Source organism: Puccinia triticina, chromosome 8A (genome assembly GCF_026914185.1).
Source record: "Puccinia triticina chromosome 8A, complete sequence".
Lineage (NCBI taxonomy): Eukaryota > Fungi > Basidiomycota > Pucciniomycetes > Pucciniales > Pucciniaceae > Puccinia > Puccinia triticina.
The window spans coordinates 7367960-7387513 of record NC_070565.1 but is presented as its reverse complement, the minus strand read 5'-3'; the positions used below and the strand labels follow the sequence as shown (position 1 = coordinate 7387513).

Genomic DNA, 19554 nt, shown 5'->3' with positions numbered 1-19554 from the left:
GGTGCCATGCTCTTGATTCTGCTCAGTATACGTCGCTCTGCCAACAGACATGGAAGGTCTAACTTGGATATGGCTTTGTTGATTCCTATTGGTTTCCTTTCAGCTCAGTCAATCGCTGGGTGCTTGGTGGTCGCAGTCATGTATTTCACCTCTAAAGATCGTTACCGTGCAGCGCTGGACCTGTTTGGAGCTATAAATCCCATTGTTTCCGCATTCATCCTCACAGACTGGGAATTTTTTACGATCTGGAACGGGTGGATACGTAACTCAATCAGTTTCGTTATGACTCGCCTTGGGATGAACAAGCTCAGCTCTAGTACGAGCTCCTCCGCTACTCTGCCAAACCGGGTTTCTACTAAGCCGCATCGTCGCAACAAATCAAAAGAAGCTACTGATCGCATCTGGGTCCCACCGAAACCTTCGTATAACCGAACCCATCGCTTGGTCTCGATGTCTTCAATAGGCGATTCCGATATCGAAGCGGAAACAAACCTCCAGACTAAGGTCAGTCGGCAAGTCACCGTGACCCGCCCTTCACGGTTTCGCAGTCTGCGAAAATTAACTTTGCGCAATCGACCCGGTGGTGCTCCTTGTCGCCAAGCCAGTTCTTCGACAAGGCGTCGGGCTATCGGTGTTTTTAAGCGATTATCATGTCACCCTCATTACTCGGCACCTCCGGCACCCCCTGGGAAACCCAGAACAAAGGCTTTAGCAGCAGACTATTCAAGCTATAGTGAATTTTCGCCAGCGCCAAAGACTTTCGGAGGCCTAAACGAAAGGTGTGACGACAGGGTTGGGCCAGAAAAGCAGGTAGGATCAGAAAGCTCAAAGGTCGAATACTTTGAGACGGTCATCCTGCAATTGACCTCGCATGATCATCTGGAGACGAATCAATACGAAAATACAACTGGTATCATTCCATGGTTAACTCAAGTTGCTTCATCTCGGAGAAAAAGTAACCCGGATCTTCTCGAAGTAGAGATGGATGGAATGAAGAAATTCAATCGCAAAGCCTCGAAAAGCCTTTAGATGAATGGACTGAAGAAATTCAATCGCAAAGCCTCGAAAAGCCATAAGAATTGTAACGAAATAATTGGGACTCCTACAAGAAGCAAGAAGCCTTCCTTAAAAATAACATCCTGAACACGTAATTTCTTCAATGAAGCGGTAATTTTTTTTGCTCTAGTGTTGTAGTTAATTATAGCTTCTTTCGCTTCCAAGCTCCATCTGTATCTGATTTTGTACACATTAAGTAAAAGACAATGGAACCACCAATCCAATCAATCAAAAGCACAGGGGGTTGACTAATTGACTCCCAAAAGGCTTGCAATACAGGAAAGCACAGCGCAGCGGGTCGAAATCCCGCTGGGCCCGCTGCGCTCGCTATGGTAGCGCAGCGTTTACACCGTTGTTGAGTACCCGCCGGCGGGTGCCGGGTACTGCCGCGCGGGTACCCGTTTGCCATCTCTAGGGCCAACGCAAACCCAAAGTTTGAATTTGAGCCGTGATGTATGTATTCTGGCCAACCTTATCATCCTTCCAATAAGGGTGTTCAAAGTTGAAATCATAAAATTTTCAATGCATAAAATCATAAAATCATAAAACTTTCAAGTGATGATTTCATATATGGACTTACTTTGCGCACTGCGAAAAACACTTCGCGCACTGTGGGCGACCAATCCGCGACGTCGCGACGCAGTGCGCGCCCTCCGTCAAACACTTTGCGCACTGTGAATTCCCCCGAAAAAAAAAACAGACTTTTGCCAGTTTTTATTTGATAAATTGATAGATAGGGCTCTCATTACCCCATAAAAAATTTCTGGGTGTGGCTTGGGCTAGCCTTGAGTCCCCGGGAAATCACAAAAATCAAATCATGTTTTAATCCCGGAGGGGTCCAAAATAAAGCTTACAGTGATCCAGTAGCTCTATAATTTTAGCAGTATCATTTCACACGTTAAAAAACATGTGATTTTTTTTTTCAGAATTTTCCCGCAGCCCTGAGTGTGAAAATTTTGTGGACTGTAGTTGCAAGCATTTCAAGGCCGTAATAGGTTCTGAAGATGACCACAAATCTCATTGGCTTGATTGAAACTTTTTATTATCATCTCCTTTTCAAAACATCTTATTGATAGTATTTCATTGTATTTTACTCAGCCAAGGCTCACTTTAATTCACTGAGCAGTCAAAGATAAAATGAAAAAGTCTTCTTAAATTAGACAGAACAGGAGTGGAAATAAAACATCTATTTTTTCTTGTAGAATCAAATAAATCAAGCATTTGGATATGTAAATAGACTACTCTAAATCTATAACAACTTGCGAGGCGGATGGGTCGTTAGGAAATCGGTGGTCCCATTCATCTCGATTTAATTGTATTATTGCCTCCCATTCTTTGGCGGTATTGCTTCTCCATTTAAACCAGTGGGGATGTATTTTGGGAGCAGGATAAATGCTTCCTTCAAACTGGAAAGCATTGAAGTGATACTTCCCTTCGAGATAGACAATAAAGATTGGTGGGTTGTTGGTCGGCGCATGTGACAAGGGCAGGAAAGTCGCAACAATTAAGTTTGAAAGGTAAATCACCGGGCGTTGATACGCATCTGCAAGAAGATCGCCATGTCGAGGGAAATTCATCCAAAACTGTGTTGATTGAGCCGGTGTACGGAAGTAGTTGAGATTCAATCGTAATCGTTTGAATGGGACAGAATCGGAGATTACTGAAGTGTATTTCTCGTTCTTGTAAACCGGTTGATTATCCATTTCCTTAACCATTGCCCGACGAACATCCTTCCAAGAACCTTTGTCTAGGCCAATGCTTACCGCTGCAGCTCTAAAACCGCAGTGCCCATCACCATCAACATCAAAGATTTTCGAAATGCTGGATCTGAATCGGCCAACCACCGCGGTATAATGAGGATGTGCCTTTCAACATGATTGCAATCAGAAAACGGGCATTATCGGTTTGAGTTTGATCAAGTGAATTCTTACTTGATTAAATTTCATCCATTCATTGGTATCTTCATCGTCATCGCTCTCTTCCGACACCGGAATCTCATCCTTTCCATTGTTGATGTCATTTTTGGCTTCTTCTTTTGACTTCGAACCTGTCTTGCAATTCTGATTGGTTGGTTGAACAACCCGACCCGACCTCTGTGATTTGATTTGAAAAAACAACAATCAGTCTTCATTGAGACTTGATCGATCATTCACGCTCACAGTCACTATCTTCAAGGGGTCAGCTGGGAGTTCATTGCTTTCGCTGTTGCTTCCGCTTTCGTCCGAAATCGAAGATGAGGCGCTCTCGCTTTCTGACTGCAAAACGGTTGACTGTTTGGATATTGAATGATGTACAATATGGCGAACTATGTGAGTAAAAAACAGGTTACAATCAAGCAAGCAATCCAAACATTCATACCTTTGCAGTTTTTGTTGTTTTGCGCTTTTTCACATCGGTTTCATCCTTGCGAGGTCGTCCTCGCCGTCGCTTCTGGGTAGGCTCAAGGGGTTTCTGCTTGGGAGGTCGTCCAACTTTTCTCTTGGGGACTTGATACTCCCATGCCGACGGATCTCGTTTGGTCGACTTCTGTGATTGGTCTTTAGGCTTGTTCAGAGCACCTTTTGGTCGTCCTTTGTGTGGTTGTTCAATAGGCTCCCCAAAAGGAGACAGGACATGAGTCTGGTCGAGTAACTGAGCAAACTCGCGAATGTACCTGGGCTTTTCATGAGTTGAGAGCTTCTGAAACCTCTCGAAGATCTCGGAAAGAAAGGTGTTTTCGTGCTCTTCGTCAGTCGGAAATGTCTCTTTCACTTCCTCGGGGATCACTTCCTGTGTAACACAAACAGGAAAAGGATAAGAAAACTTGTAATTCAAAGCAAACAAAAGGAGGAACTTGCAAGTTTTTCAGGAAGGTGCCATTGCGGGTGAAAATGATCAATCCCAACATAGAAACCATCCTCGTCTGTGTGCACAGGGGATTCCCATTGGAGTTTCACACATAGCATCTTTGCACTCGGGCGATTTGTCCGAGACTAGTAGACAATGAGCTGCTCTGAGGGCATGGTGAGAGATCTTACCACCTAAGCGACCGAGAACTCGAGGAAGGTTATTGATGTGCACTTGCTGTTGTGTCGCACATTCAATCCTCATTTCGTGAAGCTGATGTTTGACCGCATCATCCATGTCGGAGATAGTAGTGTGCATCAAGGATTTTGCTCCTTTGAGGAAGCGCTTGACAGCAGCATGAAGGCTCTCGATTCGGGAGGTGGTGACGTTGTTGAAATGCGGAACATCTCCAATGAGATACTTGACAAATTGATCCTTCAAAGGGATCCAGTTTTCGGCGAGATATTCCATAACGTCGGGCGTACAAGTCGATGCGAGCTTAGCGTAGTTTTTCTGATAAATTTCTGGAGATTTAGAGACCACCAGGTAGTTCCACGCCTGTCGGAATGTTCCGTAGTCTTCATCACCAAGGATCGGACGGCATTGCGCGTATAAGTTTTTGCCCATGTGCCACTGACATAAGAGATTTCGAGCGCTTGGAAAGACAGTTTCAATAGCGTTCATCAACGCTTGCTCCTTGTCGGTGAGAATAACAGAAGGAATGTGAGGTTGAAGGGCCAGTTTCAGCTGTTGTAAAGCCCACGTAAAATCGCTGTCTTGCTCCTTTGAGATGAAGCAAAAAGCAAATGTGAAAGAGCGATTGCACGAGTTGACCCCACCAATGTGCAAGAGTGGCATCTTGTAGCGATTAGTCTTGTAGGTAGCGTCAATCTGAATGCAAAAGTGATGTTTCTTGGCGAGTTCTAACGATTCCGGAAGCGCAAAGAATAATGCAGATAAGCAATCCGAGCCAGTCTTGATGTCTACTGAAGATTTGATTTGGTATTTAAAACCTTTCGATCTGAGGGCTTCAATCACGCGGATCATCGGTGGCGATCGTTCAAGCTGCATTCTTCCTTCTTTATAGTTAAAGTTGTGAATGGCCTTCAATGGCGCAAGGAGAGGAGTCGGGCCCGAGAGAGAGGAGTCGGGCCCATTTTCATCAGTGTGTTTTTCACTTTGATCGGCATAACACCGGCAGAACAAAGCAATATCATTTGTTCCTTCTGATCGGCTGTGAATCTTTGGTGAACAACATGGGCAGAAGGGTGTTCGGATGGGGCGTGATTATGGTCAGGATTTTTGATATCCAAGTCCCAATTATTGGTGATTGGGTCGTGTGTTAAGACAAGTCGAAATGGGCAGTTTGTCTTGCGGGTCTTGTTGCTGCTGTCTTTCATTCTCGGAGCGCTAGGGTCTTCATTTCTTTTCTTTTCGATTTCTAGATTATCTTCGTTTCCTTTGGTGTTGTCCGGAGTGTCGGTCATGTCAGTCAAAGCTTTTCGATGAGGCCGATATTTACCAGATCGATCGCATTGATAAATCACCCGGTCTACGCCATTGACAGGATAGGATCGGGCTGTCACAATTGCATAGCCATGCTCCTTAGCCCAGCTCTGGATGCTCTCGAAGCAAGTGTCTTTTGAGGTATAGCTTTGTGCTGGGGGTGCTGGAATTGGCGGATGGTGTTCTTCTTCGACTGGAGTTTGCTCGGATCTAGATCTAGCGTCTTCGGGTAGAGAATCTTCTCTGTTGTTTGGTGGTACGGAATCCATTGACAAGTTGAGAGCATCAATAGGTGGAGGATCTTCCTTGGTGTTGGGTGCGGAAGCCATCGCGGCGGCGAGAGGATCCATGGTCTTAGGAGAAGCAACAAAGTTGGAGGTGCAATGAGCTTCTCAGGTTACGGGGGACAGTTTTTAGACCCCCGAAGGCCATGCATTCATTATTTTTTGGTTTAATTAATCAATAATTTCTTACATTAGACTAAGAGCCAGAAACACCTCCAGAAATTTTTTGTGGGGTAATGAGAACCCTATCTATTGATTCATCAAATAAAAACTGGCAAAAATCCGTTTATTTTTTTGGGGGAATTCACAGTGCGCGAAGTGTTTGACGGAGGGCGCGCACTGCGTCGCGACGTCGCGGATTGGTCGCCCACAGTGCGCGAAGTGTTTTTCGCAGTGCGCGAAGTAAGTCCGTTCATATATACCATTCTAGAAATGTTGCTCTAATTTGAGTGCTTGGGTGCAACATATTTTTTTCAGCTTAGAATTTTATGATTTTATGGTGTTATGATTTTATGCAAGTCAACTTTGAACACCCTAAATCTGACAAAGGTTCAAATCATCAGTATTGCCCCTGGCCTACTGGCTCATGGACAAGAAAACAAAGCCAAGGCAATTGTAAATATTACAACTCAGCTAATTAGGGTGTTTTCTTGGAAAGACACAGATGGCTCTGGTTCTTATGCTAACAGTGGCACAATTGTAGTTGATTGGAAACTCTTTTCTTACAAGAGCTATGTTGTCAAAGAAATTTGCCCAATAGAAAGTTTTAAGCTGCTCAGGATTATCCTGGTGGAACACAAAGCATGATGAAAAATGAGTGAAAAGACAAACAAAGGACTCCTTGAAAAGGGTCTGATTGTTGTGTAAGGGTATGTAGTTGTACCCTCACGTTAGTAAGTATGTACTTGGAGAGGGAATACCAGCAGAGGGAATATTTATTTATGTACTGAGGGGGATATAGGGTCCCAAATCAGTGAGACAAGAGTGAAGGGACAAAAGATGAACAAAAGTGCATGAACAAGTGCATTGATTTTAATTTTGCACAAGTGATAAAATGAAAATCTTCTGCATTACAATTCAAGATAAAAGAGATGAAACTGAGAAGCACAACAAGAGATTACAAGGGGTCCATCCTATTTTTATTCAGTCTAAATATTGTTGTTAGTAATTTCCAGATGCTTGTTTTGAAATGTTCAAGAGATTCAAAATTTCACCTGTGCTGATTTCTTTGTCATATAAATTGCTGCAAGTGGTATTGTTGCCCTCAGAAATTCCTGGACCCATTGCTTCTGAATTGACTTCAATTTCATCATTTTCCGTAGCATGAAGCCTAGGCGGCGGAAGAGAATTGCACGATGAGAAAATTGATGTGAATAGGTGTCAGGTGACATTCAGTAAAATATGCTGAAATTCCAGTGGTACTCCAACACTACTCCCCTTGAATAACAATGGGCCCTTTTTCATCATCAGGGGGTTCTACCACTTTTACATAAGTGTATGGTTGGAGTTAAGGCTGGAGTTAGCTTCACGTCACCTACCACCTACTCCCCTCAGTTTTTTCATGGTGTTGTATCCTTGTGTTTCTTTTGGATCTCATAATTTTGTCTGAATCAGCCTGACTCTCAAAAGTATTTGATAATTGGCAAACTAGCATTCCACACATAAGAGCTGTGATCTTTCTGGCATTTTTCCTAAGCATACATATGACCTTACTCGCCAACATCATCTCTTTTTTCCTGGACCAAAGCATGAAGCTCAGAAGCCCACAACGTGGCAAATTTGAAATCTCTAGGAAAGGATGTGAAATCCACCTCCACTAAGATCTGCAGCTCCTGAGCCACAGATATTTCAAGGATTGTTTCCATGATGGAGTCGTAAATATGTATGTACTCGGGTTTGCTTGGTGAGCTGCCAGTTGAATCGGGTTTGCTTGGTGAGCTGCCAGTGGAATCAAACTCCTGGGCACACACCAAACCCCTGGTGGCGCTCGGCGTAGCGGGGCTGGGCAGGGCTGGGCACATGGGGCATGTGCCCAGACGCGCTTGATACAGCTGATGTCCAAAAGGTTGCGGAATTTTGAATTTTTTATATTTTTTTTGCACCCCCAAAAATTTTTTCCCCCCAAAAAATCTTTCCTACCCAATGTGGTGGTCAAAATGGTAGTCAGCGTCAGTTTCAATCTTCAAGATCAGCCCTCAAGAAAACCACCCTCAAGATCAAGATTCAAGCCTCAAGATTATCTTCCCAAGTCCTCTCAGCTTCCCTCTCCTCCTTCTTCCTATTCCTCACTTCCCTTCATGTCTCCTCTTCTCTTTTCTTGGTCCTAACACAGATCTGTCTGTGGATTTATTTCTAGTTGTTGCTTTTTTCTGGTTTTGTTGCTCCTTTGTTCTTCTCATTCATGTCTATTCCATTATTCTTGGTTCTTTCTTCTTCAGCTCTTGGTTTCATTTCTCTGCCTTTCTCCTCTTTGTGTTGTCTTTTTCTTCCTTTTTTTCTGTTGTCTGTTGTGTGTGCGCGCGCATGGCGCGCAAGGAGATGATGACATGCTTGTGACAGGCCGCCAGGAATCCAAGTTCCCGGCGAACTTGGAGGATAGGAGGCCATAGCACCTGTTCTGATCCAAGTCAGGCGTCATCAATCTATTGATCTTTTTTTCCAAATCCGAGTCCAAAGAGTCCTGATCCCTGAGTCCCTTGCAACCATCAAGAATCCTATCAACAAAACCAACCGCTGCCAAGGATCCAAACCCTGGCAAAACAAATCAAAACCACTCCACAACAGCTATCAACTCCCGGACCATCCGTGAGGGCAGTCACTCAACACCTTTTCCCCTCCCAGCACTGCCGCCGGCCTAGCACCAGACGGAGCTCCATACCGACCCCAAATCCTAGCAAAGGATCCCAATGTCATCCTTGTTACATATTCATCCAAATTAATTGCCTATATCGTTGATCACCAAAAGGTGAGTCCTTAAAGTTTTCTCTTCTACAATTTGTTCATGCAAGCACTAGCGGTTTTCCTTCACTTAATTCAGCATACCTGCAATGGGCTTCTGGAAGTACTTGGCCGGTCTAAAATACTCAGCGGTCCTTGCATGGAATGACGGAAAGTCACTAACCGAAATCAACAACTCTTTGGGAGCTTTGATCAGTGCGGATTCAATTACCCAATGGGCAAAGTTGTACCATGACACATGTGCGGTGATTTGTGATCCTCAGTTGTACCAAGCAAGAGGCCGACAATTTGATTTAAGCAATGATGACCTTCAGTTCATCAAGGAACTTATCAAAGATAAACCAACGATATACATTGACAAGATTCAACGATCATTGAGCAACAACCACAATGTCAATGTCAGTAGCTCAACCATCTCAAAAACTTTGCATAATTGATTGAAGATGTTGAAGAAATGTTTCCGAGTAGTCAATCCTAAGCAAGATCCAGATCAGCGGGCTGAATTCACCTTGCCCATTGCTTTGGTGCCTGTTTCATGTCTGGTATTCACCGGTAGGTTTTTCACTATCTGTATCCTGGATCTGATTTGACTCCACTGCTGATTCTGCGCATCAGATGAGTCAGGTGTTTGCCTTGAAGTTGTATCAAGAAAAAAAGGCTGGGCTGTAATCGGTGAACAAACAAAACGGGTTCTGCGTGAGCAAAGCAGACATCAATACAACATCATTCCGGCTATCTCTTCAACCGGTTTGGTGGCACATATGGTTCAGGAGGAGTCTGTCAACCAATTGAGCTTTGAATATTTCTTGGAACATATTTTGGTCAGTGAAGTTTCCATTCCATCTTTTTTTAATTGTAGTTTCTCTGACATTGGCATCTATTGTTTTAGGTTCCATCAATGAATCCATTTCCTGCTCCCCAAAGCGTTCTAGTGCTTGATAATGCTCAAATTCACCACCACGGTCGAGTGGCTCCAATTGTCAAATCACGAGGTTGCCTTGTGCAATATCTGCCACCTTATTCACCAGATTTTAACCCAATCAAAAAAGGATTCTCTGTCTACCAGTCAACATTGCGCCAATACAAAGATTTGTTAACGGGAGGCAATGAAGACTACGATTTCATTGAGGGATTCATAAGTCTTGTTTTTACAGCTGATTTGACCAGGAAGCTCTTTCGAGGGGCTGGCTATCCAGTCGAGTAATCAAAATTGTATTAGAACATTTTTTTTGGAGTTTGGTTGAGATTGGTACATCTTGAGGACAAAGCAGGATAACACAACAGTTATCTTGCAGTTGCGCGAGTTCAACCATGGAAAAAAAGGAAGTTTGGACACATTCAACTTGTGACTTGGATGCCAGTGCAACTTGGGACGCAGATATCTGGAATGAAATCAATAACTAGATTATTTATTGCATGAATGCAAGCAGTCGAGTACTCCGGAGTGGAGAACAATAACAACCAGGAGGAGACTCGGGAGTGGAGAACAATAAAAACCAGGAGGAGTGGAGAGCGAGTATAACTCAGAAAAGAGAGTTAGAACAAGCAGGAAAAATAAGAAGAAGTACAACTTGGGAGTGGAGAGGGAGAATAACCAGGAAAAAGAAAGGCGGAATCAAACTTATTAGGCATGGTTACCATTGTGGTGTGATTTGATGTATTGCTTGTATTTCTTCAAGTTATCCATGAGGATTCTGGCATGGCCCATCTTGACGCCTGCGTCTTTGAGGTCTTTAGCCGAAGAGCTGTGAAAATGGGAGTAGTGTGCTATGCCAAGCTCTTCTAGACCATCCAAGAGGTTCTGGTTGGGTTCCACATGTGCAAGTTGAAAGAAATCATTGAGTTTGAGATTATCATTGGAAGGTACCGTAGACAATGGCACTGTCTGTTGCTCTTGGGTACTTGCCGCCAGTTGTGCAATATTTGGTGAACGGACCGCATTTGGTGGAGTGCCAATCTCAGTGAGATTCATCAGACCAGCAATGTTTGCTTGAGGTCCGCCCTGCCAAGCCCAAGGACCGGTTGTCCATCCCATCATAGCTGCCACCTGCGGACTCCACCCAAAAGCCATTGGAGAGATGGTTGCCGTAGGTGATGGGTTTGCAGCTGTAGAAACTGACAAAGTGGATTGCTTCAATGTCAATCGAGGTGTAATCGGACCATTGTCAGAGTTTTGACTCTTTGCCATTTTGAGGCGCTTTTCTTTTGTCGTAAACGCAAACAAATCTGACGGAGGAGGCTTTGTAATGGTGACCTCTGGGTTATCAGCCTAAGAAATTAGTTTGGATTCAGTACCGTAAACCAAAATCAAATCCAAAAATCTTCAAAATAAAAGGGCTCACCATTGCTTGTGCCCATAAAAACAATTGATCCGTTGTGAGCTTTATGTACTCTTTGGGATTGCTTGGGTTGATAAACACTGGCACCTCAGCTGAACCGGATAATTCCTTGCAGGGCTTGTGAGCTGCACGTAGCTCTTGTATGTTCTTCATGATAGTCGCCAACAATACTGCTCCTCCAGAGGGCTCTGGTTCTTTGTCTTCTTCTTCAGGCTGAGGCCAATGCTGTTCCTTGAAAGATTTCACAATTTTCTGTTTCTATCGTTAACAAAAACAAGAAAGATGTCAGTCTAATCCAACTGAGCATCAAACCAAAGGTTTTCCTTGCTCACCTGAGCCAACAGTTTTGGATCCTTTTGAATCATTGTGATGGTGAAGCGCCTTTCTTTGCAAGGCCCTTTACATTTGTCCAGGAAGTCGGACAGATCATTGTTGTCTGTCAAAGTAGCCTTGTTTTTATTTGCAAAACAACCACCATGAGGAATAGTAGCTGACCAAATGATCTCGCCATCATCTTCTTGCTCTGTCGCATGTTCCATGACGTCAGCCGCCATCTCTTCATCATCAAGAAGCCCAATGGCTTTGATAGCAGCCTTCTTGAAGGCACCAAGATTCTTCACATTGGCATCCCAATTGAAGTGGACTAGACCTGGAGTGGAGGGAAGAGGTTTGCACTTTTTGTCATTATTGCTAGCCTTTCGTTTTTTCTGACGGGGGTTAGTTGGTTTATCTTCAGGGATGATAAAGAAAAATTTGTATTCAACATTGATCTTGATCTTCTTGTCATCAACTTGCTGGCTGTGTTTCCCATCTTGAGCCAAATCAGTATCTTCCTTGCCGAGTTGCTGATCTTGAGTAGTTGAAGGAGGCAGATTGGACTGTTCCGATGTCTGAATAATTGAAATAGGCGACCCGCGTTGTTGAATATTGTCCGCCAGCCATTGATTGATTTGAGATAAAGATGGAAGCATGAAATCATCATGATCCTGCAACATGTCGTCTGGAGAGGTTGGATGTCAACATACAATGCACCATGTTGAGAGCAGAGTAAATGAAACAAAATTACTTACAATTGTCTTCAAAATTGTTTGGCATCTTGAGGTGTGAGTATTGCAATGATGCTCTGGCCATTGAGTCGACAGGCCACATACACTAGGATTCGGGGTTGGGTAGAAAAAAATTTTGGGGGGGGGGAAATTTGGGGGCGCAAAAAAAAAATAAAAAAATTCGAAATTCCGCAACCTTTTGGACATCAGCTGTACACTGATCAACATGCAGCTGTCCATCTTCTGTCACGGGCCCCCTGCCGGGCCCCGGCCCCGAGACGTCATGAAGCCGCGAATCTAAGTATGTTAAATCCACAGTTTCATGGAAATTGGGTTCATGGGTTCACCCTCCCCCTTTCCCAAAAGGCCCCAAAAGGGGCCTGCCAGTGGCACAGTGGCCAACTTGGCAATATTTCCCACAGTTCCCTTCTTCCCAGGCAGAAGTATGTTTGACTTTGCTGCCGTGTGAATTAAATTTTAAGTCCCCAAACATTAATGCCTCGGACTGATCCCCCAATTCATGAACCATGAATGAAAAGGGACCGGATTCTCCCACCTCTGCCTGTTGCAAATGCAAGGGGAGAGAGGTGGGCAAATGGTTGGTTAAATAAATTGCCCAGCCTGAGCAAGTGCAACAGGGGAGTAAAATTTACCTCAACCTGTGCAAGTGCAACAGGGGAGGTTTTTTCCTTCTTTGTGTGATGAATGTTTTGACCCACCTTTGCAAGCGCAGCAGGGGGAAAAGATAAGACATAATCAGCCTGCGCAAGCGCAACAGGGGATTGAGATAAAAGATTAAAGCCCTCAAACCTTTGCAAATGCAAAAGCGGAGAGTGTTAACCGACGGATTGTGCTCAACCTCCACAACTGCGAGAGGGGAACTCGACCCGTGAAGGTCCAGCCCCCGTCGAGGCGCCTTTATTTATTGTCTACCTCCCCTCGCTCCTCTTTTTTTCTCTAGATCAACAGCGCACACATGTTTCAATAAGTCCAGGAGTCCTCCCCATTTTGGGGTACTCCAACACTGCAAATCTTTACAGTCGCGTGGCGCTGTCCGAGACAAGCGACTGGGACCCTTCAAACAAAACAAAACAAATCAGAACTTCGCCTTTAGATGACCTGCACACTTTTTTGTTGCTATGGATGTATATGTTCACACCCGGGCCAGAACCGCTTTTGGCCAGGGCGGGTCTTTTTTGACGGTTCTCCCTCTCGAAGATGCTGCGCCTTTGCTGTACCTTCCTAAACCACGAGAGGCTTTGACTGTCACGCGTGGCTGATTTTTTTTTCTCCAGCTTTGTACAGGGAAATACCGCTTCCCAGGTCATGAGGGTATTGTTGCTGGTAGTGATCCCTCAATCACGAAGGCCGAGCTGCTTCTTGTGCATCCCCAGGAGTCCTGCCGATCCCGCCCGCCCGCTACACAGGCCACCAAAACCTCCTCGGCCTGCTCATACTTGCCCAATGCTGTTTGCTTCGCCTCCGGCCACGGCTTTTCACAATGGAGTGAAGGCTCTAGAACCCAGCTGTTGAATACTACCTGACAAGGTAGAGGGCCCTGTGGCTGCAATCATGTATCTCACACACTTCGCCAAGGTCTAAAACCACTCGCCCACCATCATTGAGAATAGCCCCCCCCCCCCCCCCCCCCCCCCCTTCCTCCTTGAACTAAGCCTGACCCCCAGGAGGGGGAGGAGAAGTAGGCCGGTCATCGAGAGGAGCGATGACCAGAACCCGGTCATCGAGAGGAGAAACACACCTCTCGGTGACCGGGACCAGACCGTTCATACATTGAGGGGATCAAGTGCTCCTCTCGATGGGTCCGTTTTCCAGTCATCGAGAGGAGTCAAGACTCCCCTCAATGACCGGAGCGAACTGTTCATCACTCATCTCGTTGAATGGTTCGCTCCGGTCATTGGGGGAGTGTTTCTCCTCTCAATGACCGGGTCTGTTCCGGTCATCAAGGAGATTAAGTAATCCTCTTGATGACCGGATCTGCTTGGTCATCGAGTGGATTAAGTACTCCTCTTGATGACCGCAACGGACCCGGTCATCGAGCGGAGTACTTAATTGCCTCGATGACCGGTCTGCTCCCGGTCACCGAGAGGTGTGTTTCTCCTCTCGATGGCCGGTTTTGTTCTGGTCATCGAGAGGTGTGCTTCTCCTCTCATTGACGGATTCCGTTCCAGTCATCAAGAGGTGCGTTTACCCCTCTCAATGACCGCAACGGACCCGGTCATCAAGAGGAGTGCTTAATCCCTTAGATGACCGGTGATTTGCACTCCACATGTGTGCTGGCCGGTCGTCGGGGGAGTGTGTATCCTCCGCACTGTGGGCCTGCGCCGGCCGTCGGCACGGCACAGCGGCTGACTTCTGCCCCTCGAACTATGTTTTTGAGGGGCTGTGTCCCCAGGTCATTCGTGGCAGGTTAGATATCCCCGGGGGAGAGTCACCGGGGGATCCAGCTCATTAATGGGTATTTATTTTTCACCCTTGTCTTGTGTGAAAGTGAGTGTCCCAAAATTTCCAAAAGAATTGTTGGAGGGGGGGGGGGGGCAAATCTCCTCTGCCGCATGGCAGAAAAAAAATGAGAATTTGATGGTTTTTCATCTGCAGTGCACAAAGCGTTTTGAGCTTCCGCGCACTGTGGCCGGGATGTTGCGTGGACGCCCCCTGCAGTGCGCAAAGAGTTTTTTGTGCACAAAGTACATCCATATTTCTTTTAGAGTGCGCGTCATTTGTCCTGTAGGAACACATGTAACTGAACTACTCTCTGAATCACATTCACAAAGGAATGAAGTTCGATGCCAGATTCCTCTGTTTTCTTCAGCCTCAGAACTGTCAGGGGCCTTGTCCGTGTTATTTGATTACTGGTTCATACAGCTGTAGTGAAACCTTCTCTTTCTCAGAAATTGTGTCCAGGAACAGTGCGGGTATGACTGAGGCTCATCAGGCTTTCTGTCCATTCCTAGCAATGGTGTCTGTAACATACCAGGATGGGGTTGGATATTTATTGTTTGTTGCATCTCTCAGCAAGGCATTCTTCTACACATCAATTCTCCATAATCTCTATACTGACATGGTTCCAAATTTCAACATATAACCACAGATTGATGGCATTTTTACAACTCTGTGTGGATTAATAGTTTTTTTTATTTTTCCTTCCACAATAAAAACATGTAAATTCTCAACCCTGAAGCAAAGAAGGTGAGAGTCAGCCAGTGTATGCAAATTGTTGGCAGGTGATGTGAGGCAACCTCATAGTGTCTTGTATATTTCCCTACAGCATCATGACAATTCAATTGGAGCAGGATATACCATTGGAAACCCAGGGATCCAAAGAGAAGTTCTTGTAGTACCAAGTGGGTTGCACACTCAGAATTCCAGATGTGCTTCACTGCACATAGCAAAACCTTTCACCATTGTCATGACTACACCCCCTCTTTGAAGAGACCCCAGACTTTTTTTACCATATGTTGTCATTATGGTCATTCTTGGTCTCAAGAGTGCACTAATCCAGCTTGATGTTTCCACTGGCATATTACCTGATTAGGATAAGAGATTTTTTGTATGAGAAAATAACACTACTTGAAAATTGATTATGCTGTGAATATTTTTCAAAAACTTTTGGGGTGGTGGGATAATTTGGTTCTCCATTTGTTGGCTATCATCCATCATGTTTTTTGAAGTGAAATTTTGATCTTGCTGCTATTCAGATATGTACATGTTTTTGACAATAATTCCTCCTTCAGTATCCATTTCTTTACACAAAAGAGGTGGGGGGGGGGGGGGGGGTTGTGGTTTAGGGTATGTTACGCTCTTCCCCCAAAGGTGCAGCGGCGTAGCCGCTTTGAACTCTAGTGCTCCAAATATCTCCAAACCACCTGTCACGTGACGGAGTCTGGAGCGAAGCGAGGCGTGTCCCGCTCCCGAGCCAGCTGCCTGCGGCCCGGGAACAATTGTACTTGATCCAACAGGCAACAACTACATTTATATTCCATCCCTCTGGAAACGGAACCCAGGGCCTCAGTAGCAGCCCAACAGCTTCAGACGGTCTAACTTTTCACTTCCAAGCTGCATACTTATTCATACCAAGTAGAGCTCGAACAAGCTTGTTCGGTTGTGCACACGGTTGCTGCATGCGTCGCCCTTCCGAAGTGCATCGTCCAAGCCTTTGTTGATCTGTAGTCTTGCATACATGCATATTTATGTCCGGCTTTCTAATTACTATCTTGATCTTCCGTCAGAGTACTTGGGAGACAAATCCCCAGCTAATTATTAGTAATAGTTTGCGAAAAGTTGAACGTGTCGAAATATTTCGGTGTGTATCCCTTCCTGTTGACTGGCGCTTCTTCTCGTTTTCTTTCCCAATCGATGATCACCAAAAAAAAAAAAAAAAACACGGCTTGCTGACTTCCCAACAACATATTTATATTGTGCGTCGTGCTGTTGGGCTTAGAGATCTACTCCCTCCGACTAATTAGAACTCACCGAAACTCCAACAAATATCCGAGACCAGCCACCTCGGTGCCCGGTTGACATCTTTTGCCGGGCTTTCCTACTCTCGTGTTGGCAATTCCTCCCCGCTACAAGTTCTCATCAACCATCTCCTTTTTTTCTTAAAGATATCATGAATCTTGCCCTCCTTCCTTCATTTGGGGGCCTGCTGCACGAGTCTTGGGAGCTACACGAGCTCAGATTCTTTTCCTGGTTGAGGGTTCATCAAGTTGCGCAGGACGATGATAAACTTCGAATCGATTTTCTGATCCTCTCCCTCAAGCCCAACTCGAGTCCACTCAGCTGGTTCAACGGCCAACCAGTCGACCTCAAGTCAAACTTCCTTCAAGCTCTCGACCTACTCAGGCAGAAATACGGCAGCGATCAAAGGAAGGACATGCAGAAGATCTCAGCTCTCAACTGTTTGGAAGTTCGTAGCTTTAGGGATACTGAACACAAAACTGAAATGGTTTTTGAGCTGATAAACGAATTGGAGCAACTACTAACCTGTGGTTCAGTCGATCAAGACGTGCAGAGGAGGGATTGTTTGCTTCGGTAAGTGATCTTCTTTTTTTTTCACCCTTCTTTCATGACCATCCTTCTGGCTGACCATTCTCATCCAATCCTTCGTTTCTGTCTATATTGGTCTTCTCCAGTTGTTTTCGTGGTTTCTCAGGCGCGCTCAAGATGATGAATCGTACAACATCTTACGATGGTACGTGCTCATCAGCTATGTCGATCGTCTGGAGCTTTATCCTGAGAATTATTTTTGGCATCTCCCTCGGCCTTCGCTCCGGTGTTCTGATCACTCAGCTGCTGTCCTCGCTGCTCTTAACTGGGAGTCCAGCGTGATCGCAAAGTCAGTTCCATATGACCACAAATAGTTTTGTGATTCTTCTCCTGGATTTCTATCATCAAACTCCTGATATAGCAATGAAAGCTTTCCACCTTCTCCCAGAAGTGGTGGGTGCTAATTTCAGCCACATCAAACCTCTTGCTGCAATCGCTCAGATATTACCCAAGTTTTTGTACCCTGTCGCGTGATGTGATTAGCTGGATAATTTATTGATATCCTTGTGATCTTCTTTTTGCTGTTCGTTACCCATTGACTTGCTCTAGGGCCGAAGAAGCCATGATCCAAGCGGGCATCAAGCGCCAACTCGGCAAAAATCCTCAAGCACGCATCAAGCGGACATCCAGCTCCATCCAGCCTGCTAATAACCTATCCGATCAGCAAGCGACAGGCGATATAACACACCATTTGACCACACAAGATTTCCAAGCCAACGCCGATCCCATTCGCCTCCATCCTGACGTTTACTACAAGACCCATCAGCCACCTAATCAGCAGAAGCTTTTCCAAACTTCATCGCACGAAAACTCTTTACATCCCTTGCGGCAACGTTTCGATGATGGCAATCATAGACTGCAAGGCGGATCAAACCAAGAAATGCTGCACAAGAAAAACGGACAATCAAATCATACAGCTTGTAACGCATCTTCCGCATCAGCAACTGCCTATGTGACACCGCCTACACGAGATGATACTGATCCCAGTCAAATGATGGAATCGCTTGTTGACCCGCACATTGCCCCCGAGCAATCATATAGCCGTCCTCAAATGTTCGAAAATCAAGCCACTAGTTATGAGCACTTAGCCCAGGCAAATCAGAATGAGCAAGAAGTCATTCATAACTCCAGCCAAACCAACAACTATCCCCAGAAATCCCAGTTCAAGCCGCTTGTCTATGATCCGAAAAAGAACCCTTATCCGCCACCTGAACAGCTTCCGGAAAACAGGCATCAAGCGCAGGATCAGTTTTCGTCATTCCCCCTCCCACATTCGATGGAGAGGAACGTCCAAAATCTTAATTCTAATAGTCAGGATTTAGGTCAACCTGCCCGTCTCCAGGCCAAGAGCCATCGGCCAGCCAACCCTTCTCAGCAAGACTCGGTCCCCTTCCCATCACCAAACGCTCGAACCCACGCTCCACCAAGTTCCGTGCAAGCTGCACGGAAGTCGCCTGTTCCCCAGATGACAGGTGAACCACCAAAAGCTCGGACGTTGTTACCAGGCTCCTCTTCATCTCAACATGGCCTTCATTTCGTCGACTCGGCTACAAATTTAGATAGTGCTGCAAGCTCAATGCAAGCCCAGTTCAGTTTCGATCCTCTCTCACGCCGACGAAGCGGAGGAATCTCTCCAGGCCCTCAGAGGCGACCATCGAAACTTGTCAAGCTCCGTCGAAATGCAAGCAACAGCAGTCACAATAGTAGCGTCGGTCAGCGTAGTAACAGCAGTCTCCGTCAGATTCGGAGTTTTATCGGCTCGATTAACAGAAGGAGGAGTCAAGCTAGTCAAAGCGGCGAAGAATCAGATAGTACGCAAGAACATGGTCCCAACACACCATCATCCCTCGAACCAGGTGGAGTTGGGAGTGGGTTTGAGAGTGAGGGGAATGAACGACTGAGGCCGATGCAAGCTCAATTCAGTCGACTGTTTCGTAAGCACAACCATCCTGAGCACCTCCGACGGGCTAATCGGGCGATGTTGGCGAGTCAGTTCGCACCAGCTCGTCAGAAGCCCAGCAAGGGTAAAGCCCGAGCACTCGATGTCAACTCGGCTGCGAGTGAGGCGGTTGATGAATTCTTTTCTCAGAGAAATCAAGTCGGAAGGTCCGCTAGACCATCAACTCAACATCCCTCATCATCTCCTCTTCCTCCCGCTCCCGCTCAGAATCAAACTCGTCAGGGGTTTGCTGGGACAGGTTTACCGGCCCAGAAAAACAAGGCGAGCACCAAATTGTCCCGATGGAGAGCTTCCGGTTTTTGAATACCACATTCTCTTCCATCTTGGAAACTGCAGAAGGGTCATCAAGCCTGCAGTCGCTCGCTCTTTGTTCTTCTTCTATTTTATTTCATTTTTCTTCTTCAGTAGATAAGTTTGACTGTTACATTCAGCCATCTCACGACCAACTCAAGGCACTGTTTCACATCTTCTTTCCTTACGAACGGCAACCAGGTGTTTTCAATTTGTTTTTG

The 19554-nt window shown here is 45.6% G+C and overlaps 3 protein-coding genes across 3 annotated transcripts; 2 read left to right on the top strand and 1 right to left on the bottom strand.

Moving 5' to 3' along the window:
* Positions 1-282: 282 nt before the first annotated feature.
* Positions 283-1029, top strand: PtA15_8A779 (uncharacterized protein; the record flags this gene model as incomplete). The annotated part of the gene is made up of 1 exon (XM_053172243.1): positions 283-1029. The coding sequence occupies one exon, from the start codon at positions 283-285 to the stop codon at positions 1027-1029; it is 747 nt and encodes a 248-aa protein (XP_053023427.1).
* A 9225-nt stretch (positions 1030-10254) lies between these two features.
* On the bottom strand, positions 10255-12064 carry PtA15_8A778 (uncharacterized protein; the record flags this gene model as incomplete). The annotated part of the gene is made up of 3 exons (XM_053172242.1): positions 10255-10677; positions 11302-11969; positions 12040-12064. The coding sequence occupies 3 exons, from the start codon at positions 12062-12064 to the stop codon at positions 10255-10257; spliced, it is 1116 nt and encodes a 371-aa protein (XP_053023426.1).
* A 4581-nt stretch (positions 12065-16645) lies between these two features.
* On the top strand, positions 16646-19345 carry PtA15_8A777 (uncharacterized protein; the record flags this gene model as incomplete). Its single annotated transcript, XM_053172241.1, has 4 exons — positions 16646-17067; positions 17169-17227; positions 17326-17371; positions 17632-19345. 4 exons carry the CDS (start codon positions 16646-16648, stop codon positions 19343-19345), a joined length of 2241 nt encoding a protein of 746 aa, XP_053023425.1.
* Between the last annotated feature and the right edge of the window lie 209 nt (positions 19346-19554).